Source organism: Fonsecaea pedrosoi, assembly GCF_000835455.1.
Source record: "Fonsecaea pedrosoi CBS 271.37 unplaced genomic scaffold supercont1.4, whole genome shotgun sequence".
In the NCBI taxonomy this organism is placed as follows: domain Eukaryota; kingdom Fungi; phylum Ascomycota; class Eurotiomycetes; order Chaetothyriales; family Herpotrichiellaceae; genus Fonsecaea; species Fonsecaea pedrosoi.
Genome location: NW_013550612.1, coordinates 2,828,409 through 2,841,778, shown reverse-complemented (window position 1 = coordinate 2,841,778; position 13,370 = coordinate 2,828,409). Strand labels below are relative to the sequence as shown.

General features: G+C 49.4%; 5 protein-coding genes across 5 annotated transcripts; 2 read left to right on the top strand and 3 right to left on the bottom strand.

The window, feature by feature from the left end:
• Positions 1 to 441: 441 nt before the first annotated feature.
• Z517_06829 (uncharacterized protein) lies at positions 442 to 3,661 on the bottom strand (the record flags this gene model as incomplete). Its single annotated transcript, XM_013428568.1, has 4 exons — positions 442 to 1,399; positions 1,421 to 2,023; positions 2,070 to 3,298; positions 3,356 to 3,661. The coding sequence occupies 4 exons, from the start codon at positions 3,659 to 3,661 to the stop codon at positions 442 to 444; spliced, it is 3,096 nt and encodes a 1,031-aa protein (XP_013284022.1).
• Positions 3,662 to 5,593: 1,932 nt separating this feature from the next.
• Z517_06828 (uncharacterized protein) lies at positions 5,594 to 8,060 on the bottom strand (the record flags this gene model as incomplete). The annotated part of the gene is made up of 8 exons (XM_013428567.1): positions 5,594 to 5,818; positions 5,872 to 6,344; positions 6,398 to 6,440; positions 6,496 to 6,627; positions 6,676 to 6,903; positions 6,954 to 7,164; positions 7,220 to 7,588; positions 7,651 to 8,060. The coding sequence occupies 8 exons, from the start codon at positions 8,058 to 8,060 to the stop codon at positions 5,594 to 5,596; spliced, it is 2,091 nt and encodes a 696-aa protein (XP_013284021.1).
• Positions 8,061 to 8,245: 185 nt separating this feature from the next.
• Positions 8,246 to 9,487, bottom strand: Z517_06827 (uncharacterized protein; the record flags this gene model as incomplete). The annotated part of the gene is made up of 3 exons (XM_013428566.1): positions 8,246 to 8,429; positions 8,499 to 9,352; positions 9,413 to 9,487. The coding sequence occupies 3 exons, from the start codon at positions 9,485 to 9,487 to the stop codon at positions 8,246 to 8,248; spliced, it is 1,113 nt and encodes a 370-aa protein (XP_013284020.1).
• A 693-nt stretch (positions 9,488 to 10,180) lies between these two features.
• Z517_06826 (uncharacterized protein) lies at positions 10,181 to 11,936 on the top strand (the record flags this gene model as incomplete). Its single annotated transcript, XM_013428565.1, has 3 exons — positions 10,181 to 10,473; positions 10,530 to 11,178; positions 11,241 to 11,936. 3 exons carry the CDS (start codon positions 10,181 to 10,183, stop codon positions 11,934 to 11,936), a joined length of 1,638 nt encoding a protein of 545 aa, XP_013284019.1.
• A 211-nt stretch (positions 11,937 to 12,147) lies between these two features.
• On the top strand, positions 12,148 to 12,711 carry Z517_06825 (uncharacterized protein; the record flags this gene model as incomplete). Its single annotated transcript, XM_013428564.1, has 1 exon — positions 12,148 to 12,711. The coding sequence occupies one exon, from the start codon at positions 12,148 to 12,150 to the stop codon at positions 12,709 to 12,711; it is 564 nt and encodes a 187-aa protein (XP_013284018.1).
• Between the last annotated feature and the right edge of the window lie 659 nt (positions 12,712 to 13,370).

Here is a 13,370-nt window from a genome sequence, read left to right as displayed (position 1 = left end):
CTACAGGCATGGTAGCTTACAACCATACTCGCGGAGAAATTGTGGTGACCGGGCTCAGGTGGGACTTTCGAAGAGGCTGTACTTGGAGATAGCATTGACACTCCACGGATAGAACACCGGGAAGGAGCACTCAGATGTGGCTAAAGGTCCAGTTGAATAGTGTGATACCGACTAATTCGCGCCCAACCCATGGGACGGATATTACAGTTCACCTATTTATGCGCCAGGTACGGCTTTGTTGCTAGCACGATGAAACGATGATCTGGGAAGATATCATCAAAGTAATCATAGCCAGCCATTGGAGCGGTAACATCCAAGATGAAGGGTTCTGGGTCCTCAGATCTTACGTGCTTATCTGTGTCAAGAAGGTGATGCCTTGCACGTTCTCTTGCCGTTTCTAAACAGAATCCTTTGTTGGTAAGTAGGATGTCCTGCCTGTCGTCAAAAATTCCACTGTCGAATGAACCGAGCCATATCCTCAGCCTGTATTCTGTCCATCGAGTCGAGAACTGTGCTGTGAGCTCTTGTTTCCTTGGTCTCCAAGTAGACACGTGGCTGTTTATCTAGTCCTTGAAAGATATCAAGGAGTTTCAGTGCAGGGTTTCGGTCAATATCATGGAGGGCAGTCACCCTTTGGACCCAGTCGGGAAGACTCACCACCTCCACTTCTTTATACGCGGACTGCACCGCAGGAAGAAGGTCCTCCCATCCACATATTTGGGGATTGGAGATGTTGAAGTAATGTGTCCCGGGTTGTGACGACTCTCGTAATGCCAACTCCGCAACGACTTTGGCACAGTCATCGACGTGTACCCAATCGACGACATTCATGCTGCCAAGGTTTTCTGGCACTGCTTGAATATACCTCGAGCTCTTCATGATTATTGGAAGCCATTCGGTGGTGTTCCATTGACCCTCCTCCGTGGTGGGTCCAGCAATTTGGCCTACACGATATACATCGCAGTCGAGGCCAAATTTGTCGGTCGTAAATTCCAGCATTTTGCTGGCTACCAGCTTAGAAGTCCCATAGCCTCCTCTTGCATAGTGCCACGGCTCGAGAGGCTTTTCAGGCACCGGCTGCGTGGTGTCCTCCCAGCCGGCCACTGCCCCAATGGTAGAAACGAAGCAGAACCTCGGTTGACGAGGGCACGAAAGAGCGAAATTCACCAAGCTCACCATGCCATCTAGTAAGCTTTCAAATCCTTGTAGAGGCGTATTGAAGTTGACCAGCCAGCCATTGTGCACGATTACGTCGCAGTCTCTCAATGAGCGCCGACTCTCCTCTGTGAGGCCCAGATCTGGAGCACCAGGACTGATTGAGACGGAGGAAACCTTCTTGTTCGGAAACGAGCGGGCTAGTGTCTCTGATTTCTTTGCTTCCTCTATGCTGGGAATTGTCCTGACTAAACAGATGACCTACGCTACTCTCTCGTCCTTCAAGAGTGACTGGAGCAGGTACCGGCCAAGATTGCCTGTACTCCCGGTGAGGAGAACGTGTAAATTGGTGCGCCGTTTAGGGAGACGACTGAGAGACTCTGGTGCATGGAGGCGGGCCTTGTTCTTGTTGTAATAATCCTTGGCCATCGAGACAACTTTGCTGAATTGTTCCCCATGTTCGAGCTCCGAGTCGAGGGTCATATTTTTCAAGGCTCGAGCCAGTGAATCAATCGTAGGGTTCGAGTAGATGACTTGTGGCGTGATCCGTATACTGCTGGTCTCTCCAACATATATCCTTCGAGCTAGAGCGGTGACCAACAGTGAGTCCATCCCAAGATTGAGAAGGTTGGCATGGTCATCAATACTTTCAACGTCAAACTTTTCCAGAAAGTAACTTCTGAGGCTGGCTTGGACCTCACTTTCTGAGAATGTTGATAGGTTTACTAGCCACTCCTTCGAACCTGTCATGGCGTTGCTGTACAGGGCGTCAATTTCTCGTTGATAGAGCTCGCTGGTATGCTGCCTCTTGATACTTCGTTTATCGGTTCTAGAGAACCTCTGGCTAGGGTCGAGCATTAATATGAAACTGGAACGGTCAGCGTGTCATTCAAGTACAGGTTGTGGGAACAGACTCCTGCAAAATTTGACCATGCGAAGGGCTCATGGTATTTGCCTGCTGTACCAACTCCCAGATCTCGTTCCGAAGTTGGTTCATGTCACTACTTCCTAAATCGAGATCCTCGATCAGTTCCACGAGTATTCCTGGTTGGAATTTGCCTTGACCAACAACCAAAACACCAGAAACCTTGGGATGTTTTCGCACGATCTCTTCGACGGCCGACGCATTCATCTTCTCACCGGTCGAGAAGACAAGAACTGCGTCTGCTCTTCCCTTCGGACGCCACATATCTTCCTTGGTTGGATGCTTCTCGTAGAGATCCGAAGTGCAAAATTCCTGCTTGTCCGGAAATACATGGAAACAGCCCTGTAACAACGAGTAGCGTTCATGGCGGATAAACACTTGCTCATAGGTCCCAGGCTCGCCTGTCTCACGCATGACCATGCCGTTCATCTTGTATTCTTTGGGCCAATAAATCCATTGCCAGTCTTCGCGAGGAGGTACGCATGACTCAATGAGGCCACATTCACTGGACCCAACCGTGTTGTATAATTGAACAACATGCTTGTTCACGAAATCTCCAATTTCCTGTGAGAGAGCGCCACTACCGGTGCTTACATACTTAAGATTTGCGAGGCACTTAAGAGCTTCGGGAGACTTGCTCATCTCTTCGACTAGCGTAGGAAGAAGCCCGGCACAATCGGCTTCGGAGTAAGTAATGGCCTCCGTCAGCAACTTGACGTTAGACAATGCCCCAGGGGGCCCGAAGACGGTAGGTATATCTCCATATATTGAGTGGATTGGGAGCGAAAGAACTCCACCCATGTGAAAAGGAGGGAAAGTTGTGAAAAACCTCGTTGCTGTTTTCCATCGTGTCAGCAGCCACTCGTGTCCTGGGATCTCAGGCAGGTGGTGCTTTGCATCGATGGTGCACATTTGGCCATTTGGTACTTTGATAAGCTTGGGAATCCCCGTGCTACCCGATGTGTGTGATATAACGTGTGTATCAAGCTTTCCGACATCGTATGGCTTGTCGTATGGATAATGCAGGACAGGGACGGAATCCAGCCAATACCTCAGATCCTCTACTTCAATGGTCTCAAGGCTTTTCTCCAACCCTCGGACAAGATGACGATAGGGCTTGCCAGTTTCTCCTCCAGGGATCAGAAGCTGGCGAGTTTTGCTCGCGGCGAAGAGTTGCTCCATTGCCTCGGAGCTGTTTCTCGGAGATGGGAGGAATAGCTGGCGAATTTAGCATTTGTCCAACTCCATCAACTGCCATGTCGAAGTCGGACTTACTTGAACACCAAGCTTGTTCGCGGCGTAGATGAATATAAAATAACGAATATCAAAGGGCCCAAGGTATGCCACAGCTCCATTTGCCTCGGGAATCTGCACTCGCTCCTTCATCCACCAGGCAGCACGATTAACGGCATTGGCAAAAAGCCGAAAAGTGACAGGCCAGAACCCATCAGCGAGGCTCTCGCTGCGTTGAAGATAAGCCACAGGCTTATCAGGCTCCTTTCTCGCCCTCTCATCAATCACAGTGGGAAGTAGCCGGCGACCAAACTGCGGGACGTCTTCTTGGCTGGCCTTCGATGACATGTTGACGCCGACTGCCGGGATTCTGAGGAGAGATTGATCTTACAGAGACGTTTGCTGGGCAGGTGAGAGTCTCATGCACCAACTTTCTCGAAAAACTTCTCAACTCTATCTGATTTTGTCCATGATATCAGTTGTTGTACTTTCAAACAATTCCGGAAAAGGTGGAAACTATCTCGCTACCAGCAGGGCTGGTCAACTTTGGTCGGAAGGGAGCCTTCGGTTACCACCACCCTGCGGTGTGGCTGCGAATTGCCGTGTGTTCAAGTCATCTAGTATTAGTCGTTATTGTCACCGTCGGAAGCATTCAAGCAAGGGTCAGAGTTTGACGAGTCGTGGGTGCCAACAGACTTTTTGAGTCTCTGACCTCAGTTTGTCCACTAAGAGGGGTCATATCGTTCTATGTGTCCCACTTTTAGTCTAACCCTTTGGTGTTCAAGTGTGCACAATCTCTGGGGGAAGGACGTATCGTTGGGCGATGACTGCTACCCGGCGCCACGGTGTCAGCATCAGCAATGTGGGAACAGCAACGAGCGGTCCCCCGGAGTTTTGGCGGCAAGTATTTCGCCCAGGGGGGTTCAATATGTCGCCAGGGTACCAAGACTCTAGTGTCCACCTTCCTTAGACAGGTAGTTATTTCAATACACCGTCTCAAATACGTTACCCAAGCTTATCTAAGTGACGATCAAAATAGACGCTCCTAGCCTCTAGGTAAGTACGAACGGCAAGATAAATTCGTGAGGAACTCCTGCTTACCTATAGGCGTATGGAAGAGTACTTCTAAAAGTGTCGATTAAGCACTAAAGGACGATCGAGAGGTGCCTATGAGTGTTGAAATTCTGATTACGAAGATACGGAATCTTTCTTAAACGGGTTAGACTATAATATAAGGTTTCATAAGTCGCAAAAGTGTTAGACGCCCTGGCGAATTACCTGTCGCCCAGAATTTTCTAGCCCGTGTAGGAAAGGGTCTTCCCGTTCAATATCCCTTTGGCACTAGCTCAGTCTCCGTCCCACTTCAAAGCTTGTCAAACAGCTATGTGTACCTCGTATGTAGAGCTCTGTGGTATTTGCCAATGGGAGTATAATATGCTATAGCCGCCATTCACAATACTCTCCCGCTTTCTAATAGCAGTCCACAGCTGGTTCAGTGCACCCTCCTGTACCGTGAAGACATCCATGAAGAAGTTCAAGAAATCTCTGTGTGTGACCTACGAACCCATTAGCTTGGAACATGGTATTTCTGAGGTTTGTTTCCACCCGACTGGGGTGGAGGGACGTTGAATTGAATACCATGGCTAGGTACAACTTTGTACGCTTCGGACGAGCCGTTAACAATTCCACATTGGAGTTGCATAACTAATTTCTCGTTATGCGAGAATGGTCGTTGCGCACGACCTGTACACCACCAAAATGCTTGCACGCGTGCAACTTCTAATGGGCGAAATGGTCCTGACAACAACCTCCAACCATCACCATGCAACTACATCCATACATAAAACCATGGAGATCGGAACAAAGGGAATACTCTTATCCGTCTGCATAACTTATCATTCCATATTGCTTCACACCCCTAGCACGAGACTTGAATAAATGATCGGTTGACTTTTTGCCCTGTCCCCACCACGAGAATAAACATGCCTTTCGCAAAACAGCATAAGGTTGTGCGACCAGAATTCACATCAGTCATGGATAGGACATTCACGTTACAAATCGTTCATACAGTACTGTATCATATGGGGAGACAATATGACACTACATTTCTTGGTCTGATATGACGGCACAGTGCGTCCCAAGAAGCGCTCAAGGAGGAGTACCGTTTTAACATGTATTTCCGCAGCATCCACACAGTTGTGAAGTAGTGGGATCAATGATTCAAAGCAAGAGCTTCAAAGAAATAGTCAATCTGTTGTCGATATTTATCTACCATGAGTATTAAGATGCGGGGACAATCCTCAACGGCGTTCGGCCATCTAGTGCGACGGAGATGTCGGCCTTGCCCTTGCTATCAGAAGTAAATGCGTCACCGTGGTTTATCAGGTATGTCGAAGTAGGTCTCAGCTGCTCTATCTTGAGCAGAGAAGTCTTCTTCTCGGACCCAGGATATAACACGAGCTCCAAGTCGTCTCCTGTGTGCGAAATGGCTTTTGCCACAAGCACCTAAGTGTCCGAGTGTTAGCAATCATGATGACCAAGGGCTCTTCCAGGCTTACCTCAGGGTATTTAGCATTGGCGAGATAGGGACCACGCTTGACGGCATCACCGACCGGCTGCAGAAACTGGCTCCAGCCAGACCTCAACCAGAGACGAGCGCGTAGAAGTTGACATCTCATGAACAACGAAGCTCCGTCGTACCAGACTATGCCGTTCTTTTCTGTGCGCTTCAGTGCCGGGTCATTGTCAATCATGGTAGTGACCTGACGAGCGACAGCCTCGTCCCCATGCTCATGTGCTGCCATCAGGCTAGAAGCAAAGACCAAGGCCATCGAAGATCCATAATTCCCCGGATCTAGCCTGTCTCCGTTGTAGATGTTTTTGAATGAGATCTTCGACTGCGAGTCAAATTCCATGTACTCATGACGGGCGATGGCGTAGCATCGCAGGGATAGAATCGGAAAATTCGCTCCAGCTAGACAGGCAACTGAGAACTCGTTGGCCGCCCCAATAATATTGGGAAGACGAAGTCCTGAATGTAAATTTAATCAGCTTGGTGCAGTTTTCTAGGTTCATTTTTCTTACCTGTTAGGTGGGATCGAATCGGATGTGCGCTGCCGCTTTCATCCTGGGGAAACTGTTAAGAGACTCTTATCTTGCTCCAGACACCTCGAGAGTCTTACCAGGAAATCCTCTATCAATCCTTTGTGAAATGAGTCCCATACTTGCTCTACATCTTTCCGACCCGTATTATGATCGTGGGCTAACAACCCATTGAGCCCGGTTAGATTACAGAAGGTGTAAATCCAGTTCGGCTTAAATCTGTCAGGTTGCATGGATGGGACAAAAGGGCCTCGACTTACCTCGCACGCATACAAGCAATACGATGAGGTACCGAAGTTGTCCACCAAAGCCTGTGCCATTGTCTTGGTCGAATGTTTATACCGATGGCTGTCATCAATAACGAGTTCGACAGCATCATCTTGAGAAAAGGTGGTGTCGCCCGTTGCACTTTCATAGAGGCACATGGCAAGAAGGCAAAATCCCGTCAGCATGATGTTGTCCTTTTTCACAGGCTCATAGTCGGTGGTCTGTTCTTGTGAGACTCCTTGCATGCCACAATCCATGCGCCATGACTTACTAGTTTACCCCAGAGGCATTCCCACTTCCAATAGTTGAGTACTTTCTTCTGACAGTACTTGTATAGCACCTTTTTTTGTGCATCCTGAAGATAGCTACCACGGAACGAAGGTGTATACAGCTTATTTGCCAGGGCCAGCACATATGAAATTTCGTTTAACTGGTACCGCAGCGACGACGTCTGGAATTGATCAATCTCGTTGAAATTGGTCCTGTAGTCTGGGTCAACACATGGCACTGGAAATTCCCTCACTTTTGTCTACTCACCAGTCATCCTTTTCTTGGAACGCTACCTCCAAGATGTGTCGAAGCTGTGCTAGCTCTTCTGGTTGCAGTTCGAGCTCGGCCGAGGACTTGTTGGCCACAGCCGTGGAAGTTAGTTCCTGGATGGTTGTGGGTAGATAACTATTTCTCTCCTGGCGTCTTCGGCGAATTGTGCTCGATTCATCCTGCAGGAATCGGTAGATGAACCAAATGCTGATGCAGCTGATAAGAGGCACAAGCACAATGCTGTATCGGGTTCTTGACTCGATCGGTAGGATTGGGAAAATCAGTGCTTGCCCTGGCCAGGCCAGGAATGGCAGGATGATGTTGCCGGTTGCGAACCAGAGAAACAGGCTCACAGGAAAGAAGATGCTAGACGGGCGACATGAGTCCTCTGTTGCCGACACGCCATGGAGAAGCATGAAGGGGCTTACAAATTGAAGACAAAGGCCAGTGTCCACCACCCGCCGAGACCAATCCAACCGCCTCCTGGAAATAGGACTGCAAGACCAAAGTATTGGAACCTAGAGCCCGGATCCGAGGCAAACGAGGCCAGTGCAAAAACTGCAAGACCAACATACGTTCTCAACAAGGGTGAGCTAAACGCGCTGGACGCCGTACTGATACCAGCATTGTCCGGTATGTATTCGGCAATGTCTTTGGCAACTTCATTCTTCTCTCTATACTGTTGAATCATTTTTGCATATGGGTGCAACTCAGGTAGAAATTTCTGGTAACCACTAACGCTGACACCGAGCGCTTTAAAGAGATTGTGCTGCAGAAACGCGAATGTCACAACCGACTCGTTGCGGATTGGCAGCCACGAGAGGGCTATGATAGACATAGGCTTCCTTGTGGGGAGATGCTAGATACCAAGCCGACGTACGTAATGACTCGTTTGTCATATGCATGATTTACCCTCAATCCCGGTTGGAGTTACTTCCTAGATGCTTACACCAGCTGAGTACTCTGAACGAGGCCTGAAGCTACTTTCTAAATAGTTACGCCAACCGACTGCTCTTGACCTCCTTAATCAAAGAATACTGTCATGCGGCCTTCGTCGACCTGGCCCGAAGACATCAGAGCCATCATTTCGTTCAAGTCCTCCAATTTGAAATTTCTGTGATGTACTCGTGGGTATATGGATAGCCTTTGACAGAACTCGAGGCATTTTGCGGCAGATGCTGCGTTCGGTACGCGTGCTCCAACTACACTAGAAGCTATTAGCCTACCTCAAGAAGCCGGTGTCGGACCAAGAACTTCTGTTTTCTCTTTCACATACCTGAGTCTGTTGTCTGACATCATATGAGCCGATATCTCGACTGGTTTGAGTGGGAGCCCTAGGACGATCATTTTGCCATATGGCGCCAGCAGTGGCAAGGCGGAATCATATGCAGCTTTGGCGCCCGAGGTCACAAAGACAGCGTTGAGGAGATTGCCACCGTTCAATTCCTTCACCCTTGCAGGGAGATCTGGGTGTTTGCTTATGTCGATCGTCTCGATGCCAGGGTAGTATTCTGTGCACGCGGTGAGTTGCTTCTCTTCCACATCCATAGCTATCACTTTGTGCCCGAGTGAAGTCAGATAGGCTGTGGCAACCTGGCCCAGGCCACCCACGCCGATGACGCCGACCGAGTCGGTAAATGCCAGTTTCGCTTGCACCAGACCATCCCAAACCGTGATGCCAGCACAGAATATTGGTGAGAGTCGCCTGTCTGACCCCTGGAGCGGCGTGTCGACGCCAAATTTGCGGGAAATCAGGACTGCACTCGCTGCGTCTACCGTCGTGTACTCGCTGAAGTAGCCTGGCGCGTGAACACCTTTCGCTTTGAGGTTGACGCAATACTCGTACTGGTCAGTTTTGCAAGACCAACAGTCCAGACAGAAATCGCACCAGAGAGGAGCGCCAACCAGGTCACCAACCTGGAAGCCCCAAGGGGTGGCTTCTTCTGGGACTTGCACCACGACACTGACCGCTTCGTGACCCGGAATCAGGGGAAACCAGTGTGTGCCGACATTGCCGCTCATAACCGTCAAATCTGTTTGACATAGCGATGCTGCTTTGACCTTGACCAGAAGGTGCCTGCCTGTCGGCTTAGGCACTGGAATATTCTCGACTACACAAGTAGCAGCTGCCTAATTTATGGTAAGAGTCATAGAGCAACCCAACTAGATAACATGAAGATGTAAGCATACCTCCTTGCAAACAGCCGCTTTCATGGTAGATGGGATCACCACCTCCACAGCGCTATCCTGGCCCTGGCTAGTCATATCTATTGTAAACACCGCCAAGCTTGAGAACAGGATGGTATAGATAGAGTAAGGACAAGTAATGGACAGTGTCTGAAGTGCCCAACTAGTATGGAACTTCGTAGCCGTTGTTTACTGTAAGTGATTGAGGTATAGGCGAATCTAGTAGGCGTTGGCTGATATATCTTATGAAGGATTTGCTGTTTACTAGGATCGGACCGGGGCGTGTGTCTGCTGTGATGTATTTGAGACCTTGTGCCTAAAGACCAAGTCTTCTGAATCTACGTTATGTCGCCGTATGCTCGGGGTGCGGAATTGTTCCCAGATCCCGAGATGCATTATCCGTCTAGCTCGTTGGCTGGAGCCTCACCATAGGACCCTGGGATTTGGCTGGTAGTGTGTGTGGTAGAACCTTGCAGGTCGATTGCCTCTAGACTCTTGGAAAGGCTCGAGTCTAGGTCAGTCCACCCAAACTCAGGTCCTGCTGGTCATGCTACACGACAGAGGTTGTATTTGGCCCATGAAATTCAGAGGGTTTGGGCGTTACGACTCGTTCGTCGACGCCGCTTCCTCTGCCACACCACCGCTTTCTTGCCTTCTTCTAGAACTGACAGGCCCACTTAGTCATCACCTGGGACTTTTGGTGAATGGTTTATATCGGAACATTAGCACGCTTCACAAGATCACTGCTGTCGATCGTACCATCTCATCACCATGTCGTCGAAGGTTGAAGTCATCATCGTCGGTGGGGGCGTCTCCGGACTGACGTTTTCTCATTGTCTGCGAAAAGCTGGCCTCAGCTATGTCGTTCTCGAGAAAGGGTCCGAGATATGCTTTCATGGAGGCGCCAGCATCGGCTTGATGCCTCATGGATTGCGGATTCTCGATCAGCTCGGCTTGTGCGACCAGATCCTGTCTTTGACTGTCCCGGTAGCCACGTCAACCAGCCGATTGTCAAATGGAAAGAAGTTTCGGCACTCGTATCTTTTGGCAGAGCTTGAAAAAAGGTCAGCATGTGGCACACGATTGTTCTCTTTTGCTGACTTGGCACTGCCACTGACAGACACGGCTACCCAACAACTTTCTTCGAACGAGAGGAGTTATTGCAGGTACTTTATCGAAATATTCCCGACAAGCAAAACGTCAAAACCTCACAACAGGTGACCGGCATTGAACTTGGCGACAATCAAGTCACGGTGGTGACCAGGCAAGGGCAAACCTGGCAAGCTCCCATTGTGGTCGGGGCAGATGGGATCCACAGCTTCGTTCGGCAGGCTATATGGAAAGAAATCGAACAAAAGAACAAAGGGGCGTCATTAAATCAATCTCAATCTATCATGGCGGATTACTACTGCATCTTTGGCGTGTCCGTTTACAAAAGCGACGACCCCGAATTCGGCGAAGGGTCTGGTCACGCCAACTTTGACCATGAGCGGTCTACAGTCGTGGTGAACTCGTCTAGGAACAAGCACTTTTGGTTTTTGATCCTCAAGTTTGACAAGCGCCAAAAGTATCCCAATATTCCTCGCTTCGGAGACAAAGACATGGAAAAGACGGCAACTGAGAATCAAGACTTGATGGTCACGGAACACACTTCCTTCGCCCACCTTTGGAGGTTACGCACGAAATGCGCCATGGTTCCCCTTGAGGAAGTTGTCTTCGATGTCTGGTATGCCAATCGCATGGTGCTTCTTGGTGACTCGGCTCACAAAGTACGTTGCGTCGGTCCCGAAGGAGCCATATTACCATGGACGGCCACTGATGCATCTTTTAGGTCACTCCGAATGCTGGGCAAGGCGGCAACTCTGCGATTGAGAGCGCCGCAGTTTTGGCAAATCGCCTTCACAAAGCTAAACAGACGTATGGGAACCTGGCTGCAATGCATACAACCTCAATCACGAATCTGTTCCAGCAATATTACTCAGATCGCAATGGAGTCAAGGAAATGTCCCAGACGTCTGGATTTGTCACTCGGCTGCACGCGCAAGACAGCCGGATGCTGAAGGTAATTGGAAGACACATATTTCCCTTCCTGGGGGACAACTTCGACCTCAATGCGATGTCCAATTATATGATCGGAGCCCCTACCCTTGATTTCGTCGAGGTAAAGACTAAGCCCGCATCGATACCGTGGGAGGGATGGACGATCCCAAGTCCTACTAGCTCTTCGAAAGAAGGTGGGCCTTCTGCCTTGGGGACTTTGACCACGCTGGCGATCCTGGGCCTGTTTCTGGGTTCGTGGACGTATGCCCGAAAGGAAGCAGAGCTTTCAGCAATCCCCAGACTCAATTCTAGCATTTTGAGTACAGCAGACAACCCATCACCTTCCACAATACTCCCATCGCTGGTTTCGGAAGAGCCACAGCCCTGGGCCGACCTCGCCATCCTTCTCAATACTCTCCCCATGGCAGCCATCATTGCGTCCGAGAGCTTCCGAGTCAAGAATCTAAGTCTAGTTTCTGCCATGTAGGAGGTTGAACTTTATTTTGAACCGTCTGTCTGCTGACTGGATAGACAGGCCCTTGATAATAGGCTCAATTTTCCTCATTTGTGGACTCGGGTCAGGAGGAATCATCTATGTCCTCCTCCGAATCATCGAAGCAATCTTCACAGGATCAGCGACTCCAACACCAGGGGGTTGTAGAGTAGCGCTCAAGCACGCGAAGGCGCTCTTGCCATCGATGCTAGCTGCTATCTGTGTTGCTCTGTCAATCATCATCGTCCCTCTCATCTGGCCGGATCTGGATCCAAAGAATTATATCAGCGTGTCGAACATTCTCTCTTTCTTTCCCATTCTTCCATGGTTATTCGACTTAGGACTGTCGAGACTCAACTCGGCACAGGCCAAGTCTGGCGAAGTCATGAAGGCCTACGACGATCTACCACATCTCCAGAGGGGCTGGCTACTGTCCGGGTTCTGTGCAATGGTGGCCCATGTGGCATACCTTGTCTCTTATGTTCTCGCTGGGAATCGATTAGTCGACATCAACACTGCACGAGCAGTACTCTCAGGTTTCCACATCTTCAAGCATTCCTCCATGGACGCAGAGTTCTTGGTTTTCACCATCAGTACCCTTATCTGGGTGTTAAGTGCTGCCGTGGCCAACAATGACGCCACACGTAGCCTGACTACCAAACTAATCTTTTCCGCTGTAACTGTTGCGTCTGGTGTCGTCATTGGACCTGGAGCTGTTATATCAATTCTGTGGGTTCTGAGCGAAGATGGACGCAGATCAACAGCTTAACTGTCAGATCCAATCACTCTCGAGGCACGCAAGACTTCTAGGCGCTCAAGTCCAGTGGATGTGGATGAGGATAGCGAGGTTTCACTTCCCATGGCCACAAGAGGCGTCTCAGTTCCGACAATTGCAGTATACATTGTTCTGGATGATTTGGCCTTGTGTTACTGGGTCTTAGCATGATGGAGCTGTGCAGTCCTGAAGCCTTCTCCCTCACAAAACGTATGGAAGGAGTCACGCGAATGCGAGTCAAAATAGTTGTTTAGAGGCCCTAAACACTTTGTGCTTCAACCATTAGAAACAAAACTAGCGATACACTACTTGCAATATTCCCGTCTTTTTACCATGGACAGGGAAAGTAATTGTAACTAACTGAACCACACTGTGGTGACGAGCATCAGCTTGCGTCGGTCAGACAGGGAGACATTCTAGGGCGTCATTTTCCTCCTGATTTCGAAAGCTCATGGAATGTTGTTAATTCCAGCCAACGAAACCCTCAACAGTGAATGGAGACAGCAATTTCTGAACCCAGTATAGGATATATCGATATAGCCCGGCTCATTTGAATTGAGTAACATATTCCGCCTGAGAGAGTTCCGGAACTCGTAATCTCCTCTACGAGTCGTGCGATTCTATCGATGCTATGCTGCCTTCTCTCGACTCTT